Consider the following 27479-nt stretch of genomic DNA (forward strand, 5'->3'; position numbering starts at 1 on the left):
AGGCGACGTGGCTCCCGAGTGAACAAAATGTCTATCACCCAGGGTGTATGACAAACTTGAACTCAGACCAACGTGAGAAACTTCATCGCAGACCGATAGCGTACAGGCAGTCCAGCTATGCATCATAATGATGGTCTCGAATTCCTACACAGGCTCATAGACGATTTTCCTCCTTGCATTAGGCATATATCGACTATACACAACAACAAACACACAAATGTAAGTTCAGAATGAGGAACCCACTGCGTAATCTTACTTTTTAAATGGTATTCCATGTGGAATACCGATATTCAGTGTTATGACGGGAACGATCATTTGAAGCATAATAGTCTAATAAGCGTTGGATCTAAAATGCATAACTTAAGAGCTATGAGCACTTCATCATCTTAGGTATTCCGAAAGAAATCCTTTTCTACAGCAAGCCCTTTCCTTTATCTATTTTCAGAGGAGGTAGTACATACCGAAAACAAGAAAATATTATCAGGTAAACAAAGGCTTTAAAATGCATACCATAAGCGCTACAGCCGACCGGAATGGCCGAGCGGTTCTAGGTGCTTCAGTCTAGAATCGCGCGACCGCCACGGTCACGGGTTCGAATCCTGCCTCGGGCATGGATGTGTGTGGTGTCCTTAGGTTGGTTAGGTTTAAGTAGTTCTAAGTTCTAGGAGACTGATGACCTCAGATGTTAAGTACCATAGTGCTCAGAGCCATATGAACCCATTTAAGCGCTACAACTACTTGTTTCGTACAAGAGATGTGGTTCCAGTAGCGGAAATGAACAACTGCCTATAGCTCTTACGGTATGCGTTCTCGAGCACATGTTCACTCCACATTTTTTTTTTTCTTACTTCTTTCTCTAGTACCATCTCTCAAGCTATGGAGCTATCACATTACCTAACATCAAAAAGCACTCATAGCTCTTAAGATATGAATTTAAAGTCTATTTTTACTAGACTATTGGTGCTTCGAATAATCGTTCCTGTCATAGCTATGAACTCAGAGAATTACATATGGGACATCCCATATGCAGAACCTAAATGGTGTTACACCTACCGAGATTAGCTACGAAGTGCTTTGGCTCCTCTCACAATTGGGAAAACAGCAAATCAATATCTTCAATCGAGCATGGAGCCAGAGCGTCGTTAATCCATCCATGAAATTAGTAAGAGTAGCGAAAATTAAGAAACAACCGAAGGACAGAAATAAGGTAGAATCTTATAGGCTTATGACACTGTTATCACGCACGCCCAAAACATTGGAATCGATAATTAGTATGGTTTGGAGCGGTGGCCGGAAAAGACGGCTTTCTGGTACCGTAACAATTTCGGTTTAAATGTGGAGCAGGCACAAACGAGGTGGAAATACATACTTACTGGCAAATTTAACGGAGTTAACAATGGACTGAGATCTGCCCAAACGAGTTGCTCGAAATCTACAACAGGTGTTATCACATCATCAAATCATCATCACAAATGGGTTACAAACAGCCAGACCGCGGATGAGAATTTCTGGCTTAGGATCTGTTTTGTCCCCATTGCTTTTCAATAACTCTAGTATGGATATGCATGATCTAGTGTGTGATAACACTTGTCTGCTAAATGCGGTAACATACTAGAAATATCGTCTAGGAAAATCTCGATCAGCGTGTGCACTAGACATTGATGTGCAGGCTTCAGTCAAATAATTCCACGCTCATGCAAATTTACAGGCAGGAAAACTTCTCAGTATTTAGGGTTGTAAGTAGTCCACGTACTGTTACGGAGGTCACATGCTAGAAGAGTAACACAAAAATCCGAAACAGTGATAAATATCCTACGAGAAAGAGCAGACCCCAATGTGCCTTGAAGAAGCATTTACAAAGCATTTATCAGTCCCTAGCTTAATTATATATGTACATTTAAACTGGACAAGGTATAGCGTAAAGCACTAGTCAACTGAGTCAGCGTATTGAAATCGACACCAAAAAATTTACGGGTAAGGGAGGTGTTAGAAGGAGCTCTACATCCCCAACGGTGTTACCCCGCATCATGCTGAAACATAGCCAGTTTTCTAAATGGTTTTAAGTATAAGGTCGGGAAGGTGGCCATCGACTAGTTCACGGACACTGCTAGATCGATACATAGGCTCCGACATATGGATGACTTTCAAATAGAAGGTCTCCAGCATGAATGGAAAAACAAGATTTCCGATGTGAAGAAATAGTAAACCTGCTGTGTTAAAAAACCATTTTTAACGAAGCTGGTGTGCAATTTTTTCCCATCAGCATTCTTCAAAAACAGTTGTTGAAAATGATGAACAAAAATCTAAATGACAAGACTTGCCTTTGCCGTGAGCGGGGACATGTGAGGGGAAATTCTGACGTAATCGGCGCTCGGCGCTGCCAACAGAAACTGCAACGGTTCGCTTCATCTCGCAGTTTTGACACTACAACTCTTAGGTCACTGGCGTTGGCAGAAATGGAAAAACAGGGAAGTGGACGTGAAGTGTTCCGGACAAATCCGATATGTGACGAAAATGGACGACGGACCCAACGGACACCTTTTATTGTGTCACCTATGTGCAGGTGCCATTTTTAGCAAAGTGATTATCGCCAAGCTGGAACGAGCATCGTTTTCCTTTCGATTCTTGCTCTAAGGGGGATAAGCAGGCTGTTAATCTGTTGACGTACAGAACACCTAACAATAAATCAAAACTCACATACACAGGTATGAAATGGGCAGTATATTTACAACGTGAGGCCGATATTTGTGTGAGCCGTTAACGTATATACTATATGCACATATTGATACTTTTTCTCGATATATCAATAGGAGATAATGCACATCTTTACAACTTTTTATGGTAATACATCGAAGAAAGAGCAGGACCTGTTTGACACCAATCAAGCAGAAGCGTTAAAAAATATGAACTACCTGTGGTAGTAGATTCTTTTAGCATCACTTATCACAAGAAGAGGTGTGTGTCAAAACTTTCAACGCAGTGTTTGACATCAGTGAAAATTTATTTCGAAGAATAAGGCAACTATAGCTTGCTTCTAAAACCCCAGAAGACAAGAGGGGTACAGGAGTTAGTCATAGTCGTCCCTCCCCTGTCCATGGTCAAGTGAGGGAAGGTATTTAGTCACTGTCATTGCAGGAATCTTACTACTGTTCTACAAAGGTGTTTAAACTTGTGCAGGTTCATATGTCAAAATGAAGTATAAGTTGTTCTTTGAGAGGTTTACTGATTCAAAAAAGTTTCTATTTCTAGTGGAGTTATTTCAAGGAGAATTTCAATTACTGATTTGGGCGGTCTACTGTAGATGCGAAGAGTAGAAATTGAAGCTTAGATCACCACATCTCAATGATACAGCAAAACGCGCAGCTGCTGACGAGCTTGCGATACACCGGCTACAAATTAAAAAAACAAAATTATTCTGTTCTCACCTATGAAAATTCAGATGAAGCCAAAAGAGAGCAGCATCTATTATCCCTCGCATTTGATGATATGGAAAATGTTAGCAGGCCAAAAGTACCAGTACAGGATGTACTTCTTCTCACGAAAATCTCACTCTGAGTTCTGCATGCAAGACATAAAGAAGGGGTTAAGCACTTTGTATGTTTATTATGAAGGAACCGGTGGAAATGGAGTCCTACTATCACTGACAGATTCTGGACGTTTCAGACTTATTCAACAGTGAGAGGATACAGTTTTTTTATCGTTCGATCGAGACTCTGGTATCATTTCAAAGAAGCTTCGACGGAACGGTAGGACATCCACTGTTCATCAAACAACACTGCACATTCTACAATGTAGTACAAACCCTGGAAAATTTATGGTTACGTAAGTTGACACATCTGATATTCTGGACTTTAAAGGCAGGTACACAAAATATTACAAGAAGACGACAGTTTCTGAGGAAACACGGAACAAGCCAAAATGTGACAATAACTTCGCAATCAGCAGTCTCTTTCACTTTGTGCATTGGAGCGCCAGAGATGGGTTCATTAAAAGTTCGACATGTATCAACGGGTTAGTGAGTCACACATTCACTCCGTGTACCCAGCAGGACGTGTGGCAATTAAAGTGCAGAGAAGTTAAGAGTTAGAAAAGGTGCTGCAGTACATTCCAAGTGAGCATATGCAGTTCTACGAGGAACTGTTGAGCTGACACCTGTCTACTGACAGCACAACAGCATATGACGATGACTGAGGAAAAGTTCATTACAAGTGAAAAGACGTGAGTTCTGTGTACCATTTCCCAAACTGCTACATGTTTCTGTTGCAAGTTTAAAACCATTATATTCATTTTCTGTGGCTTAGAGTGGTTTTTGTAACATTTAATTCACTAATGTGATCAATCATCAACATTTTATTATGTGTCTTCTTCCTATGAGACCAAAATTTTTTTAAAGGGCGGATGTTTTCACATTTTAAACGTTCATAAAATTGTATGTATTTGTAGTCATCTAATAATTAAAAGTGTACTACTAATTAATATGAGGAGGCATTCTTATTTCCTGATATTTTAGTACTAAAACAGTTTTTTAATTCCCCGAAGTTGTTATCTTGACTGATACCCATTTAAAAAAGACCAATTCAAATTAAATACATGTAGCACATATGCAAGGAACAAATTAAGTTGTGTGTTCATACATATGGTGCATAAACAGAAGGAGAAATCACAAGTAGACTGGCAGGTACGCAAATCTACCGAATCCCTGTCTTTTCTTTTGGGTTGCACCTAATATGCGACATTTTCCTGTAGTCTCAAAATCCAGACTGAAATAAGGCACTCGTTTAGTTCGACTGAGCTTATTTGTTACGATGAAAATACTCATAGCGTAACGACAAAGATCCAGACCGGAAAACGATCACCTACAATGAGCCACATAAAAAATTCCCACTGCCGAATGCAGATAAACCTCAGAGTTCAAATTTTCTTTCTTTTCGTGTAGGTCAGTTATTCTAGTGTTGTGGTGTCAGTCTTCTCTCGACATAATTCTTACCAGAAAACAATCTTATCTGATATATATGTATCGCACCCAGTAAGTGGCTTCACATAATTTGTCTTTGCTTGCGCAGACGTCTCTCCAGTAGTACTATTTCTAGGACCATTATAAATACATTTTTCAATCTCATATTCCTGTATTCCAGATAAATAAATAAATACATAAACAAAGCAGCATAGAAGCCGTATTCACATTGTTCTGAGGTTGTCTGTCTCAGACTTCTGGACCTAATCAGATGGATCGAAACTTTAACACTTAAGATGCATTATCAATTTTCTGGTTATAGTGGTTATAAATTTTGTGCACACAAAGGATGTTTCTACGTCAAAGTCTGTATTTAAACATCGCTGTATTTTCGTGCACCAGGAAGAAACCACGAGAGATGAAGAGAATCGCAAGTACTTGTCTTCGAAGTATCAAACTTCGTAACTTTTTCTGGCAGAGTAAGTTATTACCACGAGACACGAAGGCACGAAATCCTCTTCAACAGAGCCATTGTACAAAAATAAGGTTAACGTTACCTACAATATTAAATGTGAATGCTCAGTTTGTTTCGAGCTAGCAAAATTTACACCATCCCATGCGGAAATCTTAAGTTTCGTTTGGAGATTTTTATTTGACCTTCTCGCCAAAGAATGTGTATTACAGTAAAATAATCGTTTAGTTTTCTTCCTCCACGTCTTTTGTTTCACACACACACACACACACACACACACACACACACACACACACACACACACACAAAGCAACAGTTAATTTCAAAAATCTGCACATTTAAGCAACAGAGAGACTAATGCGTCTCAAAATCTATGTTTAAAAAAACATTTATGCGGCCACCCATTACTGGCAAGCTACTGACACTCATCATAAATATTCACGAATGTGGAGCTATGAGAGGGGTAGTTTTATTAGTGTGTCATAAAATTTAACGGCGTTATACTTTCTGAAGCACCTGTTATAAAATTGCGCCCTGCTGTATGACTGCGCCAATTAGTAATGATAGTTTTGCACATCACTCTGCCGTTGTGCATATATTTTGCTTGGATCCTTCCGCTTTAACATAACTGGCGGGTAATTTTCTGAAAGCAGTAGAAGTCCGTTGTATTACAGAGGGGATGGCTACTCACCAACCACGTGCATGGTGGCGGACACCGTCTTGGTAAGGAAGGAGGCGTCGGCTGTCACCTCGCAGCTGAAGTTGCCAGACAGGCTCAGCCCCACAGACTTCAGCACGACCTGCGTGGCGTTAGATGAGGACAGCTGAAACACAAAAGCCATTCCTTGCATTTAGTTACATGATAAGCAGTAATAAACCGTTTATATATTTTCCACATGATAAATTCATTATACTGTGTGGGCGAAATAAAACTGGCCGACAACATATTTTTTTCAACTTCAGATAGCTAACCCACCTTACATTAGTTGCACTGGTTGTCTATCTTAAGGTGCATGGAATACACTCTAACACACGCACAAACAATGGTGTATCACGAAGGAATTATACAAATGGAACGGACATCGTTAGATGTGATGCACATGTATACACAAACAAATGATTACAGTTGCAGGCAAACTGTTTTTTTTATTTCGAAAGAAAGAACTTCACAAATTGTGCAGGTCATTAATTTGTTGGCCAGCTGTGTCAGTTACGCAAGCACTTGGTCGGTAGGCGTTGACTGAAAGAGCTGTTGAATGTCGTCCTGAATCATATCGTGCCAAATTCTGCCCAATTGGCGTTTTTGAAGCGCGAGCAGGCTTCAGGCCTCTGTCCAAAATGCTCCAAACGTTCTCAGTTGAGGAGAGATCCGGAGACCTTACTGGCCAAGGTAAGGTTTGGCAAGCAGCAGAAACTCTCGCCATGTGTGCTCAGGCATTATCTTGCTGAAATGTAAGATCACGATGGCTTGCCATGAAGGGCAACAGGACGAAGTGTACAATACCATCATCATACAGCTCTGCTGTAAAGGTGCCGCGGTTGACAACCAAAGGGGCAAAGAAATGGTATACCAGACCATCAGTCTTGGTTGTTGTGCTGTCTGGGGAATTCCAGACACGTCTTCGCCGGTTAATGGGGCTCAGTTGGAGCGAGACATGTCACAGGAGGCAAGTCTACTCCGGTCTGTGAAATTTCAGGCCGAAGACGTGTCTGGAGGCTCCCCGATCAGGGGAGGGATAACCAATGTGAGTGTCGCCCAACATACTGCCCGACAACCAGGAGTGATGGTCTGGGGTGCCAGTCACCCCCCGCCAGCCTTAAAGCACGTTGGTGCGTCGACGACATTCTACGCCGAATTTTGTTACCCTTGATGGCAAGCGATCCTGAATTACATTTCAGGAAGACAGTGCCCGCCCACACACGGCGATTTTGTACCGGATGTCTTCGTGCTCGGTAAACCATACGTTGGCTGGCAAGATCGCCGGATCTCTCCCCAGTTGACAACGTTTGGATTATTAGGGGAAGCGCCATGCAACCAGCTCGTGATTTTGACGATCTAATGCACCAACTAGATAGAATTTGACATTATCTTCTTCAGAAGGTCGACCATCAAATCTAACAATGACAGGCAGAATAACTGCTTCCACATGGGCCAGGGGTGGACCAAGGCATTATTCACATAATTTGTAAACCTCTTTCCCTCGAATAAATTATTGAGTTTTTATAAAATCGTAATCATTTGTTTGATGGACATGGACGTCACATCTACCCATTTCGTCCCATTTGAACGGTTCGTTCGTGGTGCGTCATTATTTTATGTTTTAGAGTGTATTATCTGGGGGAATCTTATTTTGCATGCACTATATTACTGCGTACTCGAAGAGACTCCACCAGCATCTGCCAAGATCATGTACAGCAAGGATAGAGGTTCCATTCGATTACACAAGGAAAAGTTAAGAAATGGGGGTGAGTGCTTCTGTGAAAAAAGTCATCTCACCTACATTATGCGGCCTAGGAAGAGGCCTTCAAATCATTATACTGGTATCAATAAGTAAACGTATAACTAGATGTTATCTGAACAGCTTCCGATGAGCAGATGACATATTCTTGTTTGTTTCGGAACGAGAATCCTTGTGGAAAAAATGGAGTGACTCGAAAAAGGAGCGAGTGTAAGACTGTAGATTAATATTACGATAGCATTAAAATATATCAGTCTGTTTGCCTACGGGAAAACAGCAAAAATTAACGACAAAGTTATATAAGAATATAGTGAATTTGACTTTGCGTTATTTTAAACGCAAACGTATGGATTCGTTATTAAATAGACGAGAGAGCACAAACGTCTTAGTATTTCGGGAAACTGAATTCAGTATTCAGATGCAAAATCACAACATGCCTTAAGCAGAAGCCCTATAAACTGTTCACACTGCCTGCACTTACTTACAAAAATGAAACATGTTAGTTAGGTACGCAAATACTGCTTAAAATGTTAACAGTGGAAACATGTATGAAATACTTAACACATAGTGACAAATAACAAACTGATTAGAGAAAATAAAGAAAGGATGACGTAACAGTGACCGTTAAGAAAATAATATAGAAATGAGTTAAGCATATATCAAGACGAAATGGCTATGGACTGGTTATGGAAATTGTGTTTTCGATTCCTCGTAATAAAAAAATGGTTCAAATGGCTCTGAGCACTATGCGACTTAATTTCTGAGGTCATCAGTCGCCTAGAACTTAGAACTAATTAAACCTAACTAACCTAAGGACATCACACACATCCATGCCCGAGGCAGGATTAGAACCTGCGACCGTAGCGGTCACGCGGTTCCAGACTGAAGCGCCTTTAACCGCACGGCCTCGTAATAAAAAAACATGTAGAGAACAGACTAATTAAATGTGAGTTCACGATATAAAGAAACAAGAAAATGGATGACGTAACTATTGGATCGTAAGGTGTAGAAGGGCTGGAGAGGGTTATATGCAGCAGTGCTTGAAAAGTGGCTAACGATGAACAATATCTCAAGGAGTACAAAAACCCTAGCGGAAGAAATACGTACAGTGCTCTACCCGTCATAGAACGTGGAGGCGTTGCAGCACACTAATTTCCATTCTCCATTAGTACTAACGCCGTTGGTGCACTTCTGTGGGTATTTCGGCGTCAGTAAAATTCTGACGACATACTCAATTGTTTCATAATCAGTGAATCTCATTTCTCTCGCTTCTTTTTCATGGTCTTTTTCTAAACTGTTTCGTCATTCTCTTTTTGATAGTCTCTATATCGTTTGGATCGTAATGTAACGTCCGCGATTAATTTAGAAAAAGAAGTTGAACTGCAAAATACTAGAAGTTATTTACGTCACATATAACTCTCGTTCTTTCCAGAATACACTGAAGTGCCAAAGAAACTGGTATAGGCGTGCGTATTCAAATACGGAGATAAGTAAACAGCCAGAATACAACGCCGCGGTCGGTAACGCCTATATAAGTCAACGAGCGTCTGGCGCAGTTGTTAGATCGTCCCACGCATCCCCTGATCGGACTACGACTGTGGTTGCCCGGGATACTGCCCGCATTGAGGCTGATCCGTCACCTGTGGTAGAGTGGGAGGTCGTTTCAAGGTGTGGCAGGGGGCGAAAGACATTCCGGAGGGCTGAACGGAAAGCCTCCCCAGTTTGTCTGACGAACCGGTTTCAGGCTCTGTCTCAGGCTGATACTGATCTTCGGCCTGACATGGCTGCTTGTCCTGTTCCAGAGGTTGCCCCTCAGTCTGCAAGATCCGGGCAGTCGCAGAGGGTGGGCTTACTGGTAGTTGGGAGCTCCAACGTCAGGCGCGTAATGGGGCCCCTTAGGGAAATGGCAGCAAGAGAGGGGAAGAAAACCAATGTGCACTCCGTGTGCATACCGGGGGGAGTCATTCCAGATGTGGAAAGGGTCCTTCCGGATGCCATGAAGGGTACAGGGTGCACCCATCTGCAGGTGGTCGCTCATGTCGGCACCAATGATGTGTGTCGCTATGGATCGGAGGAAATCCTCTCTGGCTTCCGGCGGCTATCTGATTTGGTGAAGACTGCCAGTCTCGCTAGCGGGATGAAAGCAGAGCTCACCATCTGCAGCATCGTCGACAGGACTGACTGCTGACCTTTGGTACAGAGCCGAGTGGAGGGTCTGAATCAGAGGCTGAGACGGTTCTGCGACCGTGTGGGCTGCAGATTCCTCGACTTGCGCCATAGGGTGGTGGGGTTTCGGGTTCCGCTGGATAGGTCAGGAGTCCACTACACGCAACAAGCGGCTACACGGGTAGCAGGGGTTGTGTGGCGTGGGCTGGGCGGTTTTTTAGGTTAGATGGCCTTGGGCAAGTACAGAAAGGGCAACAGCCTCAACGGGTGCGGGGCAAAGTCAGGACATGCGGGGACCAAGCAGCAATCGGTATTGTAATTGTCAACTGTCGAAGCTGCGTTGGTAAAGTACCGGAACTTCAAGCGCTGATAGAAAGCACCGAAGCTGAAATCGTTATAGGTACAGAAAGCTGGCTTAAGCCAGAGATAAATTCTGCCAAAATTTTTACAAAGGTACAGACGGTGTTTAGAAAGGATAGATTGCATGTAACCGGTGGTGGAGTGTTCATCGCTGTTAGTAGTAGTTTATCCTGTAGTGAAGTAGAAGTGGATAGTTCCTGTGAATTATTATGGGTGGAGGTTACACTAAACAACCGAACTAGGTTAATAGTTGGCTCCTTTTACCGACCTCCCGACTCAGCAGCATTAGTAGCAGAACAACTGAGAGAAAATTTGGAATACATTTCACATAAATTATCTCAGCATGTTATAGTCTTAGGTGGAGATTTCAATTTACCAGATATAGACTGGGACACTCAGATGTTTAGGACGGGTGGTAGGGACAGAGCATCGAGTGACATTATACTGAGTGCACTATCCGAAAATTACCTCGAGCAATTAAACAGAGAACCGACTCGTGGAGATAACATATTGGACCTACTGATAACAAACAGACCCGAACTTTTCGAATCTGTATGTACAGAACAGGGAATCAGTGATCATAAGGCCGTTGCAGCATCCCTGAATATGGAAGTTAATAGGAATATAAAAAAAGGGAGGAAGGTTTATCTGTTTAGCAAGAGTAATAGAAGGCAGATTTCAGACTACCTAACAGATCAAAACGAAAATTTCTGTTCCGACACTGACAATGTTGAGTGTTTATGGAAAAAGTTCAAGGCAATCGTAAAATGCGTTTTAGACAGGTACGTGCCGAGTAAAACTGTGAGGGACGGGAAAAACCCACCGTGGTACAACAACAAAGTTAGGAAACTACTGCGAAAGCAAAGGGAGCTCCACTCCAAGTTTAAACGCAGCCAAAACCTCTCAGACAAACAGAAGCTAAACGATGTCAAAGTTAGCGTAAGGAGGGCTATGCGTGAAGCGTTCATTGAATTCGAAAGTAAAATTCTATGTACCGACTTGACAGAAAATCCTAGGAAGTTCTGGTCTTACGTTAAATCAGTAAGTGGCTCGAAACAGCATATCCAGACACTACGGGATGATGATGGCATTGAAACAGAGGATGACACGCGTAAAGCTGAAATACTAAACACCTTTTTCCAAAGCTGTTTCACAGAGGAAGACCGCACTGCAGTTCCTTCTCTAAATCCTCGCACAAACGAAAAAATGGCTGACATCGAAATAAGTGTCCAAGGAATAGAAAAGCAACTGGAATCACTCAATAGAGGAAAGTCCACTGGACCTGACGGGATACCAATTCGATTCTACACAGAGTACGCGAAAGAACTTGCCCCCCTTCTAACAGCCGTGTACCGCAAGTCTCTAGAGGAACGGAGGGTTCCAAATGATTGGAAAAGAGCACAGATAGTCCCAGTCTTCAAGAAGGGTCGTCGAGCAGATGCGCAAAACTATAGACCTATATCTCTTACGTCGATCTCTTGTAGAATTTTAGAACATGTTTTTTGCTCGCGTATCATGTCATTTCTGGAAACCCAGAATCTACTATGTAGGAATCAACATGGATTCCGGAAACAGCGATCGTGTGAGACCCAACTCGCCTTATTTGTTCATGAGACCCAGAAAATATTAGATACAGGCTCCCAGGTAGATGCTATTTTTCTTGACTTCCGGAAGGCGTTCGATACAGTTCCGCACTGTCGCCTGATAAACAAAGTAAGAGCCTACGGAATATCAGACCAGCTGTGTGGCTGGATTGAAGAGTTTGTAGCAAACAGAACACAGCATGTTGTTATCAATGGAAAGACGTCTACAGACGTTAAAGTAACCTCTGGCGTGCCACAGGGGAGTGTTATGGGACCATTGCTTTTCACAATATATATAAATGACCTAGTAGATAGTGTCGGAAGTTCCATGCGGCTTTTCGCGGATGATGCTGTAGTATACAGAGAAGTTACTGCATTAGAAAATTGTAGCGAAATACAGGAAGATCTGCAGCGGATAGGCACTTGGTGCAGGGAGTGGCAACTGACCCTTAACATAGACAAATGTAATGTATTGCGAATACATAGAAAGAAGGATCCTTTATTGTATGATTATATGATAGCGGAACAAACACTGGTAGCAGTTACTTCTGTAAAATATCTGGGAGTATGCGTACGGAACGATTTGAAGTGGAATGATCATATAAAACTAATTGTTGGTAAGGCGGGTACCAGGTTGAGATTCATTGGGAGAGTGCTTAGAAAATGTAGTCCATCAACAAAGGAGGTGGCTTACAAAACACTCGTTCGACCTATACTTGAGTATTGCTCATCAGTGTGGGATCCGTACCAGGTCGGGTTGACGGAGGAGATAGAGAAGATCCAAAGAAGAGCGGCGCGTTTCGTCACTGGGTTATTTGGTAACCGTCATAGCGTTACGGAGATGTTTAATAAACTCAAGTGGCAGACTCTGCAAGAGAGGCGCTCTGCATCGCGGTGTAGCTTGCTCGCCAGGTTTCGAGAGGGTGCGTTTCTGGATGAGGTATCGAATATATTGCTTCCCCCTACTTATACTTCCCGAGGAGATCACGAATGTAAAGTTAGAGAGATTAGAGCGCGCACGGAGGCTTTCAGACAGTCGTTCTTCCCGCGAACCATACGCGACTGGAACAGGAAAGGGAGGTAACGACAGTGGCACGTAAAGCGCCCTCCGCCACACACCGTTGGTTGGCTTGCGGAGTATCAATGTAGATGTAGATGTAGATGTAGATGTACTGCTGCTACAGTGGCAGGTTATCAAGATTTAAGAGAATTTTAACGTGGTGTTATAGTCGGCGCACGAGCGATGTGACACAGCATCACCGAGGTAATGATGAAGTGCGTATTTTCCCCTACGACCATTTCACGAGCGTGCCGTGAATATGAGGTATCCAGTGAAACATCAAATCTGCGACATCTCTGCGGCAGGAAAAAGATCCTCTAAGAACTGGACAAAGGACGACTGAAGGGAATCATTCAACGTGGCAAAAGTGCAACACTTCCGCAAATTGCTGCAGATTTCAGTCCTACGCCATCAACAAGTGTCAGCGTGCAAACCATTCAACGGAATATCATCGATACTGTTCTGGCGTAACCTCAAGCGCCGGAACGAAGATGAAGAACGCAAGAGCAGAGAAGGCGGTGACACGACTTCTGCCAATGGTGCGCTGATTAGGGCCGCACCACGACAGACACGCCCTCTAGCCGAAGACAATATAACCGCCGCTCCCGTCAGCCTCGGCGGCGCAGTACCAAACCGGGAGTCACAGACCACGACAGTTGTAGACCGACACTACGATAGCAGTTATTAGTGATCCAAATCCAGTGGTTACATCGACATAGTACAGGGTGATTCAAAAAGAATACCACAACTTTAAAAATGTGTATTTAATGAAAGAAACATAATATTACCTTCTGTTATACATCATTACAAAGAGTATTTAAAAAGGTTTTTTTTCACTCAAAAACAAGTTCAGAGATGTTCAATATGGCCCCCTCCAGACACTCGAGCAATATCAACCCGATAATCCAACTCGTTCCACACTCTCTGTAGCATATCAGGCGTAACAGTTTGGATGGCTGCTGTTATTTCTCGTTTCAAATCATCAATAGTGGCTGGGAGAGGTGGCCGAAACACCATATCCTTAACATACCCCCATAAGAAAAAATCGCAGGGGGTAAGATCAGGGCTTCTTGGAGGCCAGTGATGAAGTGCTCTGTCACGGGCTGCCTGCCTTGAACCAATTTCAGACGATAAGGTTTCATAACTAACCTTTTTCGTAGGACTCTTCATACAGTTGATTGTGGAATTTGCAGCTCTCTGCTAGCTCTGCGAGTCGATTTTCCTGGGCTGCGAACAAATGCTTGCTGGATGCGTGCTACATTTTCATCACTCGTTCTCGGCCGTCCAGAACTTTTCCCTTTGCACAAACACCCATTCTCTGTAAACTGTTTATACCAACGTTTAATACACCACCTATCAGGAGGTTTAACACTATACTTCGTTCGAAATGCACGCTGAACAACTGTCGTCGATTCACGTCTGCCGTACTCAATAACACAAAAAGCTTTCTGTTGAGCGGTCGCCATCTTAGCATCAACTGACGCTGACGCCTAGTCAACAGTGCCTCAAGCGAACAAATGTACAACTAAATGAAACTTTATAGCTCCCTTAATTCGCCGACAGATAGTGCTTAGCTCTGCCTTTTGTCGTTGCAGAGTTTTAAATTCCTAAAGTTGTGGTATTCTTTTTGAATCATCCTGTATAGAGCAAAGCACTTTGATTATTTGCAAGTCGCCCATCGCTTGCCTCACCGCTAGAAATTCAAAGTATTGTCAATCTTCTTTATTGTAAGAAAAAGTATTAATGTTATTTGTTTGAATTGTTGTAGAGCATTTCGAGAACGCAGCATCATTTAAGCACCCTATAAGCGCCGACTAGGCAGGATCCCACATATATGGGCTTTTGGAGCCAAAGATCCACTCGTATACTCTTGATGAGGCGCGACACAAAGCTGTGTAACTCGCCTGGGTTCGTGGACACCGATATTCAACTGTTGAAGACAGGAAACATGTTACCTAGTCGGACGAGTCTCGTTTCAAAGCGTCTCGAGCGGATGGACGTGTGGGGATATGGAGACATCCTCATGAGTCCATAGACCCAGAATGTCAGCAGGGGACTGTTCAAGCTGGTGGTGGCTCTGTAATGGTGTGGGGCGTGTGCAGCTGGAGTGATACGGGACCCCTGATACGTCTACATACGACTCTGACAGGTGGCACGTACGTAAGCATCCTGTCTGATCACCTGCATCTATTGATGTCAATTTAAAACTCCCACTGGTCACCCAAATCCTCAGACATGAACATAGATACCTTGCGACGTGCTGCTCAGAAGAGATCTCCACTCCCTCGTACTGTTACGGATTTTTGGACAGCCCTGTAGGATTCGTGGTGTCAAGTCCCTCCAGCAATAGTTCATACATTAGTCGAGTCCCTGACACGTCGTGTTGTGGCGCTTCTGTGTGCTCACGGTGGCTCTACGCGATATTAGGCAAGTGTTCGAGTTTCTCTGGCTCTTCAGTGTATAAAGGATACTAACGCAAAAATGACAGTACAATCGTTTTTATTTTTACACTTCTTAAAGACGTGTATTCACTTTTAAACTTTACTCCGTTACCTTCCACGCTGTCCATTTTCGGCATTGCTTCCGTTTCCTTGTTTTATACTAACTACGCCAAAGCAAGGAAAAAATTCGCCCCTCTTACTGAGTATAGTATGTTAGTTTGACATGCCCACATTGAAAAATTTTGTAGTTAGCTTTGTCCTACGACAGGTGATATACAGGGTGAAACTTCCTGGCAGATTAAAACTGTGTGCCGGACCGAGACTCGAGCTCGGGACTCTCAGTCTGGCACACAGTTTTAATCTGCCAGGAAGTTTCATATCAGCGCACACTCCGCTGTAGAGTGAAAATTTCATTCTAGAAACATCCCCCAGGCTGTGACTAAGCTATGTCTCTGTAATATCCATTCTTCCAGGAGTGCTAGTTCTACAAGGTTCGCAGGAGAGCTTCTGTGAAGTTTGGAAGGTGGGAGACGAGGTACTGGCGGAATTAAAGCTGTGAGGACGGGTCGTGAGCCGTGCTTGGGTAGCTGAGTTGGTAGAGCACATGCACGCGAAAGGCAATGGTCTCGAGTTCGAGTCTCGGTCCGGCACACAGTTTTAATCTGCCAGGAAGTTTCATGCTCAATTACGTTCATATCTGAGGAGTATGGTGGTCAGCGGAGGTGTTTAAACTCAGACGAGTGTTCTGGGACCACTCTGTAGCTATTCTGGACGTGTGGGGTGTCGCATTTCCCTGCTGGAATTACCCGTGCCGTCGGAATGTACAATGGACATGAATGGATGCAGAAGATCAGACAGGATGCTTACATACGTGTCACCTGTCACAGACATATCAGCCGTCCCGTGTCACTCCTACTGCACACGCCCCACAGCATTACAGAGCCTCCACCAGCTTAAACAGTCCACTGCTGACATGCAGGGTCCATGGATTCATGAGGTTGTCTCCACACTCGTACACGTCCATCTGCTAAAGACAATTTGAAACGAGACTCATCAGGCCGGGCAACACGTTTCCAGTCATCAACAGTCCAATGCCGGTGTTGACGGGCCCAGGCGAGGCGTAAAGCTTTGTATCGTGCGTTCATCAAGGGTACTCGAATGGACCTTCAGCTCCAAAAACCCATATCGATGGTGTTTCGTTGAATGGTTCGCATCTTGACACATGTTGGTGGCCCAACCCTCAAATCTGCAGCAGTCTGCCGAAGGCTTGCACTTCTGTAGCGTTGAACGATTCTCTTCAGTCGTCGTTGCTCCCGTTCTTGCTGGAGCTTTTTCCGGCCGGAGCGATGTCGAAGATTTGATGCTTTACCGGATTCCTGATGTTTACGATACAGTCGTGAAAGGGCCGCACGGGAAAATCCCTACTTGATCTCTGTCTCGGAGATTCTGTGACCCATCGCTGGTGTGCCAAATATAACACCATGTTCAAACTCACTTAAATCTTCATAACCTGCCAGTGGACCAGCAGTAACAAATCTAACAATTGCGCCAGACTCTTGTTGTCTTACATAGACGTTGCCGACCGCAGCGCCGTATTCCGCCTGTCTACATGTCTCTGTATTTGAATACGGATGCCTATACCAGTTTATTTCGCGCTTCAATGTATTTGTGACACGCTGATGTTCCACACCACGCTTTATTTTGCCCAACGTCAGTATGTGACTTTCATTATTGTAAGGAACATGTACCACTTATTACGTTATAAGATCCGACGGTGACTGCCTAGATCTGTCAAATCCGGTGATAGTAATAAAAAGAATTGTTAGTAATCTTGACTACCTTCATTCTCCAAGATTAATGTAAATCTAAGAATACTAAGTTCCTTTTCGCTATTTATGTGTGTTACTTTAGATTTTAAGGTTGTGGGTTAATTACGGGCCCCTGTAGCAATCGTCGAACCGCTACAAATTCCCCTGCGTGGGGGAGAGAATGAGTATCAACGGTAAAGGTTACAGATATCTACCGTATCCATCCGTTCATTTAAATGCATCGTAAGCACTGACATGAAAATGCTGTGCATACGTGGACCACACGTTTTTTGCTCTGCAGGATGTTTTCAACTTTTCATTTTAAAAGAAAATGTATTAGAAGAGATATTTTCCACACCAAAAACAGTGGATAAACAAGTAACTTGAAAATCCTGAACAGAATTATATGCAGAAGAGCGTGTAAATAAAAGTTCAGAGTGCGGCCGTTCGGTTCTAGGCGCTTCAGTCTGGAACCGCGTGACCACTACGGTCGCAGGTTCGAATCCTGCCTCGGGCATGGATGTCTGTGATGTCCTTACGTTAGTTAGGTTTAAGTAGTTCTTAGTTCTAGGGGACTGTTGACCAAAGATGTTAAGTCCCATAGTGCTCAGAGCCATTTGGACAACTCAGACAATCGCGTATGCAGACTATTCGCTGGTACATATTTTCCTATCTGCATTCAGTATACTGTCTATAGCACAGTGTAAGTTGTGCACCACCTCCTTATCGTTAGCGGTGACCATCAGACAACTGTTCGTAAAAAGTTTGGGGCGGTCTACGGGGCAGTTGAAATTAACACCACACTGGGATTTAAGTAATTTCCTCATTAGTATGCATCTGCGTCGTACACAGCTGCAAGTGGTCGTTGATTAACTAGATGGAAAAAGTTTATAACTGAACCAAAAAAAACAGGTTACAGATTAAGAATTTGCTATATTCCGATGACATAGTGATATAAAAATTAGGCGAGAGTAGCCTTCAGTGACATTACATCAACGGAGCAACTCAGAGAAAAATCACACCAAATTATTTAAACTAAGCCTTCACTTGTACTGGGAGTGGGAAATTAGACATGACCAGATTCTGTCTTTGTAGGGAGAGAGTACTGAACCCATGAAATCGTGATACGGGTGGGACAGGGGATGGCTGCAATGATTTCTTACCATATGGTTGGCGCTGGCCGTGTACAGCCATGGCGTCACGCAGTCGCGCACACTGAGTAAAGATGGTGATGCCTGTACTCGAATGGTGTTATGATGTCCTGCTGAAACAAGCGAGCAGCCGAACTGTGACTAGCTGCAAGGTGCCACGCGTGCCAAGAGCAAAGCGCGTTCTCGCGTTTGACATCTGGCGGAATCCGTCAGTTCGGATTCCAGCTAGTAGAATAAGTAGAGGCTGGTGGCGTCTGAGTTCCGTGTTTGTCTGGCCTGAGAACTGGTCCACTTGATTGAGTTTACGACACTAAAAAACTGGACCGTTGCCAAAAGGAGAAGGACCAGAGACCGAGGACTGCGTAGATGAGTCGTCAACGCGGCTGGTTGCCATTAGAAAACCTGGTCTCCACTGCCGGTTCTGCATCCTCGGTGGGAGGGCTGGAAAGGAGTGCGCTCAGCCCCGTAATGCCAACTGAGGAGCTACTGACCAAGCAGTAGCTGCTGAAGTTAACAAAAGAATTGACAACGACCGGGAGAGCGATGTGCTGACCCCACGTCCCCCGATATTGAACTGGCAGAGGGCGACACGGCGGTAGGTCGGCGCCGGTGGGCGCACCGGAGCCTGTGGATAGAGTTTACGGGAGGCCAGGGACTCTACCTATCCTGCCTACTGTGCTTCAGGAAACTGTCTTGTTATTAGTTGACAGAGGTCTTACATTCTGCCGTAGAAAGATAGTTCATATGGCTCTAAGTACTATGGGACTTAACATCTGAGGTCATCAGTCCCCTATAACGAGAACTACTTAAATCTAACTAACCTAAGGACATCACACACATCCATGCCCGTGGCAGGATTCGAACCTGCGACCGTAGCGGTCGCGCGGTTGCGGACTGAAGCGCCACAGCCGCCGGCAAAGATAGTCTTACATCTATTGGTGAAACCGCAGGGGGAGGAGAAGAAGCCGTTTGAAACTTTACGTAATTTTTAACCATAGTCGCCGTTTTGAGTAAGCTTTCAACTTTTCTCTGAATGACCGCTGAACCGAATCTCTGTCTGGTGAAACTGGAACCCGACTTTCAAGAGAGAGACATATATATATATATATATATATATATATATATATATATATAGTTTCCAATACAAAAAAATCTTGTAAAAATACTTGCCTATTTCAGAGAAAGAAAATATGATCGCCGTTCTGAAAATTTTCTCACCACTTCTACAGAAAACCTTATTATTTCCTTGTGCAGATAATAGTTTAAGGGGTAACTTCAACAGTGAGAAACCCACTCTCATTACCTAGAAAAAAAAAAAATTCGTAAAGGATCTGATTACAGTCTGTATAGCACCCTAAGAGTTCTACTGGTAATGGTCGGTTAAACCATTACTCGAACTGGGAAAACTTTGTCCTTTAGTAACAGGAAGGTCCGAATGCCAACTGATCACCCATTTGCGCAAGACTACACAGCGTTTCGTTGTTCAATTCAAGTTATCGATTTGCTGTACTGTAAAATAGATGTAGATTTTGCAACGTTCTTAATAATCGTGGTAACGTACATTTAATCTGCAGTGCGAAGCGTTCTGAAATTTGATGTACTTTGAAAATGCTGTATTAAGAATTCACGGTGGCCTTTTAAAGTATTTACTGGACGCAGCGGAAACGTGTTTCAACGCTCGGCAGATCATCATAGCCGCACACCATCTCCAGAATATTAATTAAACAGAAGAATATCGTGTAATTATTTTTAAAAAAGACGAATATTTGGATGACAACAAAGAACGCTTTAATTAAGAAGGATGTAACGACTCTACGTGACGACAATACTCACGCTCCTTTGAACAATATGGCTATGCTCGTTCAATCTGTGCTCTTGTGCAGTTGTCCCTCTGGTGTCACTGATATCTATGAACCGTAACACCTATAAAAAAGCACAGTCTAGCAAAAATTCGCGTCTTCTCTACATGGAATAATTTAAAGTGATGGATACAGAGGCTTTACCTTCGCTTAGTATCGTCCTGCTTTCCAAACACTGTAGGATCCCATGGACGATACCGGACCGTAAATGTTATAGAAACATTTTTATACGACAGTTGAATAAGATCGTCATGATCTTCTTACTGTAGCTACATCATGCTGGAATGTGTCCTTTAAGAAAAAGCAACGACAGCAAAGATGTTGGGGATCTATTCAGAATTGTTATCATATATTTTTTCGCGAAATTCTGAAGAGCTTTGCAAATGTTGTAATTATATTTCTAGAACTATAGCATATGTTACAGGAACTCTGAATAAATGTGTACATCTTTGAAGTTGGGTGTCAGCTTCACATGACTGCCGATCTCGAGTGTGTTGTTCTGTTATTTTGCTGGTGAGTTGTTGCGGACTCCAGGGGGACCCATTTACGCACTTCAACGCAGATTTTCTGCATTTCTTTTATTGTCCTGTATTGTCTGGTCCGCGCTAAGATAACCTGTAAATCCAAATACTAACATATAGCAGCACTAGCGCTTCATCAGCAGCCTCTGTCAACAAGAAAACAACAAAATAAATGACAAATCTAAGCTTAGGAAATATTACTGAACTAGTTGTAGGTATGCATATAGTCATCTACAGTTATTCCACTTTCCTGAACACAGAAACCACATACATTACACCTGTGTGAAGTTACATCTGCCTCCCAGCAAGATCTGCCACGAAGTGGTCTATTTTCGGACGGTAAACACGGTCCTCTGACCCTGGGACAACGTGAAAATTCTCTGGACGATGAAACTTCCTGGCAGATAAAACTGTGTGCCCGACCGAGACTCGAACTCGGGACCTTTGCCTTTCGCGGGCAAGTGCTCTACCATCTGAGCTACCGAAGCACGACTCACGCGCGGTCCTCACAGCTTTACTTCTGCCAAAAGCTGTGAGGACCGGGCGTAAGTCGTGCTTCGGTAGCTCAGATGGTAGAGCACTTGCCCGCGAAAGTCAAAGGTCCCGAGTTCGAGTCTCGGTCGTGCACAAAGTTTTAATCCGCCAGGAAGTTTCATATCAGCGCACACTCCGCTGCAGAGGGAAAATCTCATTCTCTCTGGACGATGTCTAACCTAGCTCCCCAGTGATCGTTAAAACTTATAAAATGCAGAATTCTGCTTCGGACGGAATTTTGCGCACTTTGAGCGTTCGAGCGTCAGGCAGGGCCGAGTCCCGTTATGTTTGGTTAGGCTACCACCTACTTTCTTGGAATGATGGGAGTACTATGCGCCAAATCAGGAGTGTTTCTTCTATTGTGTAGTAAAAACTGAGAAAATTTCCGGAAAAAAGCTCTCCGGCCTCCAATAGCTCACTAGCCCTTTATGTGTACCTTCATCGTCTCACAACCTGTTAGCCCGCCCTCTGCACGCATTACGTAGTCCTACGTTCAGTTAAACGGCATGTTCTCTCTCACAGCAACCAAACCCGAAGTCTGTATTTCAGGTCCTCACTACTTCAGGAATCAGTTTCTTTTGATCTCCTTTCTTCTTACACTTTCACTAAAGAACTAATATGCAGATAAAACACGAGGAAGCTAGAAACTAAATTAATAACTCTGAAACGAATCCACCCGTTGGTTCGTAATAAAGAAACGGCCCACAATATATTTTGTTATTTGTTATCTCATCTACATCTACGTCAAACTCCGCAAGCCCCCTGACGGTGTGTGGCGGAGGTACTTTTGGTACCATTAACTGATTCCCCGTTCCCTGTTCCACTTACGAATGGCGCATGGGAAGATGACTGTCAGTAAGCCTCCGCATTAGCTCTAATTTCTCGAAATTTCTCTCATGGTCATTTCGTGAGATGTCTCTGGGAGGAATCACTACACACACATCAAAAAAAGTTTTGCATCATCTCGGTTCCAGGAGTTCAGGAACCTGTAAAGAAAATTGGATTAGAGATCAACATTAACATCAATTCTCCCCTTTCTATTGCTCATGAAAACCGCTCATTGCATGTTGAACAACCATACACCGAGACCTACAGAGGTGGTGCTCCAGACTGCTATACACACCGCTACTTGTAATACTCAGTAGTACGTCCTCTTGCATTGATGCATGTCTGTATTCGTTGTGGCGAGCTATCCACTAGTTCATCAAAGCACTGTTGGTCCAGATTGTCCCACTCCTCAACAGCGATCCGGCTTAGATCCCTCAGAGTGGTTGGTGGGTCACGTCGTCCATAAAAAGCCATTTTCAATCCATCCCAGGCATGTTCGTTAGGGTTCATGTCTGGAGAATATGCTGGCCACTCTAGTCGAGCGTTGGCGTTATCCTGAAGGAAGTCATTCACAAGATGTGCACGATGGGGGCGCGAATTGTCGTCCATGAAGACGAATGTCTCGCTAATATGGTGCTGATATAGCTGCACTATTGGTCGGAGGATGGCATTCACATATCGTACAGCCGTTATGGCGCCTTCCATGACCACCAGCGGCGTACGTCGGCCCCACTTTATGCCACCCCAAAACAGTAGGGAATATCCACCTTTCTGCACTCGTTGTACAGTGTGTCTAAGGCGTTCAGCCTGACTGGGTTGCCCCCAAACACGAAGATAGTCTGGTTAAATGCATATGCGACACTCATCGGTGAAGAGTACTTGATGCCAATCCTGAGCGGTCCATTCGGCATGTCGTTGGGCCCATCTGTACCGCGCTGCGTGGTGTTCTTGTTGCAAAAATGGACCTCGCCATGGACGTCGGGAGAGAAGTGGCGCATCATGCAGCCTATTGCGCACAGTTTGAGCCGTAACACGACGTGCAGTGATTGCACGGAAAGCATTATTCAAAATGGTGGCGTTGCTGTTAGCGTTTCGCCGAGACATAATCCTTAGGTAGCGGTCATCCACTGCAGTAGTAGCCCTTGGGCGGCCTGAGCGAGGCACGTCATCGACAGTTCCTGTCTCGCTGGATCTCCTCCATGTCCGAACAACATCGGTTTGGTTCACTCCGAGACGCGTGGACATTTCCCTTGTTGAGAGCCCTTCCTGTCGTAAAGTAACAATGCGGACGTGATCGGACTGCGGTATTGACCGTGTTGACGTGGTTGAACTACGAGACGCGTACCTCCTTCCTGGTGGAATGACTGGAACTGATCGGCTGTCGGACTGCCTCCGTCTAATAGGCGCTGCTCATGCATGGTTGTTTAGATTTTTGGGCGGGTTTAGTGACATCTCTGAACAGTCAAGGGGACTGTGTCTGTGATACAATATTCACAGTCAACGTCTATTTCAGGATTTCTGCGAACCGGGGTGACACAAAAGTTTTTTCAGATCTGTGTATTTTCCGACTCCTCCCGGAAAGTCATCTCTCGTAATTTCGATAGTAAAGCTCTCTGTGATGGACAACGCGTCTCTTGCAACGTCTGCCCATGTAGTTTGTTGAACGTCTCTGTAACGCTCTCGCGCCGACTAAACAATCTCATGGCGAAAGGTGCAGTTCTTCGTTGGACCTTCACTAGCTCTCCTACCAGTAAGGATCCAAAAATGATGAACAAGCGCCTTCTAATCCACCTTTTCTGTGGATAAGTTACATTTGCTTAACGTTATTCCCAAAGATTTCAGTCTGGCATCTGATTTTCCTACTACTTGTTTTACGTGCTTATTCCACTTCCGATTTCAAATGCTTTCCTAAGTCAAGGAATACGGCATCAACCTGAGCGCCGTTCTTTACAGCGCTATGGATATCATGAAGGAACAGTGCGACCTGAGATTTGCGAGATATCTGTTTGCGGGAACCAAGTTGATTTTTTATAGAGGCCATATTATTTCCCCAACAAGTGATAATTCTTGAGCATAATACATATTCCACTATTCTACAGCATACTGATGTCCACAATATGGGCCTATAATTATGTGCATCTGTCTTACGACCTTTCTTGTAGACGGGAATGACCTGTGCTTTCTTACAGTCGCTAGGTACCCTTCGTTACTCCAGCTATTTCCGATAAACTGCTGCTAGAAAGGGAGCAAGTTCTTTCTCATTATCTTCGTAAAATCCGATTGGTATCTCATCTGGTACTGATGCACTTCCACTACCAAGCGATTGTAGTTGTTTTTGCATTCCGCTATCGGTTATCTCGATGTATGGCTTTTCGACACTCGTGCGGCCTTTGTTGGCCGTACATACACATTTTGTTAAGTAAGAGCATGGTCGGCATTACGCACAGTTGGTAACAGATATCGCCTTCGCTCTTTCAGCGCGTATTGGGCCGCAATCTCTGTAACAACGTGTGATTGAATAAATAGTCTCTAGCAAGGATACCATGCATTTCCGGACATAAGTTCGTAAGACTTTTTTTGTTCTGTATCCTCTCATCAATCAGTCCCTAGAGTTTGCGCACGGAGGAAAAAATCACCCTGTCTGTGAGAGGGTAATTCGATCCACTATATTATCGACCCTCTGTCCTATCAAATATCAAATACATAGGCTGAAATATCACGTACGAATATGACTGAGACATCGAGACAAGACCTATAGTTTCTCACGAATACACTGTGCAACAAGAAAGACACTTTGTCTGTAACAATATTCTGTGTTGCTGATCACGGCGGCTAATACTTTATGGAAACCAGCTCTGACCGCGAAAGTCTACAGATTTACAGGAAAAGGCTCTGCAAAACCTGCTACACAGAGACCCAGATGAAATTCCACAAGGTGATGGCAGTTCCACCTCCGCTACAGGGCAGAAAAATATGGTCAAGCAAATGAAATGGGATTACTCAAAGATTAAAGCTGAATTCATCACATCAGTAATGGAGGCATCGGAGGGAATTTGAAGATGTTCTCTGGGTTTTCAAAGAAATTGTAGAATGCAGTGAATAGAGGCTCAAGCAGGTCACTGGAAGGGGCAATGGTTCAAATGGCTCTGAGAACTATGGAACTTAACTTCTGAGGTCATTAGTCCCCTATAACTTAGAACTACTTAAACCTAACTAACCTAAGGACATCACACACATCCATTCCCGAGGCAGGATTCGAATCTGCGATCGCAGCAGTAGCGCGTTTCCAAGCTGTAGCGCCTAGAGCCGCTCGGCCACTCCGACCGGCAAGGGGAAATGAGCACTTATCAAAACAAGATACTGAACTGTGACTCACAGATAAAACAATGCGACACCAAGAGAAAATCACTCAGATAAAAAGGTCGTAAGGCAAGGGAACAGTCTTCCTTTTAACCTATGCATCAATAACGATGACTAGGGAAAGATTGAAGAGTGTAGTTAACATTCAGCGTGAAAAGGTATCTGTAATAAGATGCGCTGGTTACGTGTTGACACTGCTATCCTCAATGGAAGTAAGGTGGAATTAAACAGCTTTTTGAATGCAGCGTTCAGTCTAATCAATGCCTAGTAAACAAAAATAAATAAATAAACAGAAGCATTCAGCAATAGCAGACATGAGATTAGAGATTAACTTCACTTTAAAATAGTGAACCATGCAGTAAGCGAGGTGAATGAAATTTGCTCTCCTGGAAGCAAAATAATGAGTAACGAACGGAGCAAGGAGGATATAAGAAGCCGACTAGTGCAGTAAAAGAGGGTGCGAGTGTGAAATTTTGGGAAAAGTATTTCTGGAAATGGTACGTCTGGAGCACAGGATTGTCTGGAAGTGCTTCGTTAACTATGGGAAAACCGTTAAAGGTGGCAACTGAAGATCCTTAAAATTTACGTATCCTTCGCAGAATCGCTGAGGAAATGTATTATGTGGAAAACACAGATAATAAGGGACAGAATGATTCAGCCTGTATTGCTAGATCATGACGTAATTAAAGAAACAATAAACGAAATTTTTAGTTACACTGGCAGTTTTGCTCGCTACATAATTAGTATTTTTTATAATAGAAATTTAAAAAAATCTTTATTAATACAATACAGTGATAATTATACAAATAACCCACCACCTAAAGTAGTTAGTGGGCCTTAATTAATACAATATCAAACGCAGCTTCTACTTAATTTGTTTCTGGCACTGTTTCTGGGGACAAGGTTAATTTAATCTAATGAACTCGAATGCTAGTCTATTCTGCAGCATTGTAGGTGCGCCAGTTGTACTACAAACGGACTCTTTGTGGCCTGCCCACCGAGCTAACCCCTGTGGGCGTGCCCCTGGCACTGGGCTTGGCCAATTACTTAAAATCGCCGCAGTCCCTAATCTTGTTAGTATTGTTAGTCTATATCTACATTATAACTTATACTTCTAATACCTAGTATCTTATGGGATGTGCTGTTACTGTTGATGAGATTTGATACACCTGCCTGCCTGATACTGGAGTGCGGCGGATCTCGGTGTAACGGCGACAGGCCATTCCGCGCCCGGCGGTATTGGGCAGTTGCACCTCAGTCTTTGTCGGTTTTATGTTTATTGACCGTTTTGGTCTCTAATAAATTCCATCATCACCTAACGTGATACCTCGTTTGCCAAACTCTTTAGGATATGATAGGTGTCAGCACGTCGTATTAGGGAATAGGTGTCTCTGTTCGGTAGTTGATGTCTCAAATCATTCGCCACGTCGTCGTTTATTGGACAGTCATAGATGTTGTGTTCTGGTGTGCCGTCCTGAGCGCCACGCTGGTGTAGCCCGTTTACCAAATCGACATAAGTATGTCGGATATGGTCCATGCCCTGTAAGAAAGTGCAGTAGACCTCTACTTGGCTCTAAGTAACCCATTTCTAACCTTTCCTTAATACTACGAAGCAGTTGAAATACCATTCTCCCCGTTTCTTCATTTTCCCATGATTCCTGCGATATCTCCTCCCCTCTTCTTCTAATAGCATATTTGTCACCTACCTGTACCCTCATGATTTCTCCCTTTGGTTATCCAGGAACATGCTGCCTGTTCCCGCACCTTAATGTCTAATGGCCCCATTAACACCAACAATGCCCCCCCCCCCCCAGGAGTAGTTCGATTTGCCCCAACAGAGCGTAACAGCATATTCCGCTGCACCCTCCTCACAGTCGTGGCAGGCATCACCCTCGGGAGCCTGCGTGCCCACACCCCACACCC

The 27479-nt window shown here is 43.8% G+C and overlaps 1 protein-coding gene across 1 annotated transcript in view; it reads right to left on the reverse strand.

Moving 5' to 3' along the window:
• Positions 1-27479, reverse strand: part of LOC124619718 — a 1383482-nt gene that overhangs the window by 530274 nt on the left and 825729 nt on the right. The window contains exon 3 of the mRNA XM_047146279.1: positions 6118-6250. Within this exon, the coding sequence (XP_047002235.1) occupies positions 6118-6250 (133 nt within the window). The remainder of the gene's footprint in view (positions 1-6117; positions 6251-27479) is intronic.

The sequence above is a fragment of the Schistocerca americana genome, chromosome 6 (genome assembly GCF_021461395.2).
Source record: "Schistocerca americana isolate TAMUIC-IGC-003095 chromosome 6, iqSchAmer2.1, whole genome shotgun sequence".
NCBI lineage: Eukaryota > Metazoa > Arthropoda > Insecta > Orthoptera > Acrididae > Schistocerca > Schistocerca americana.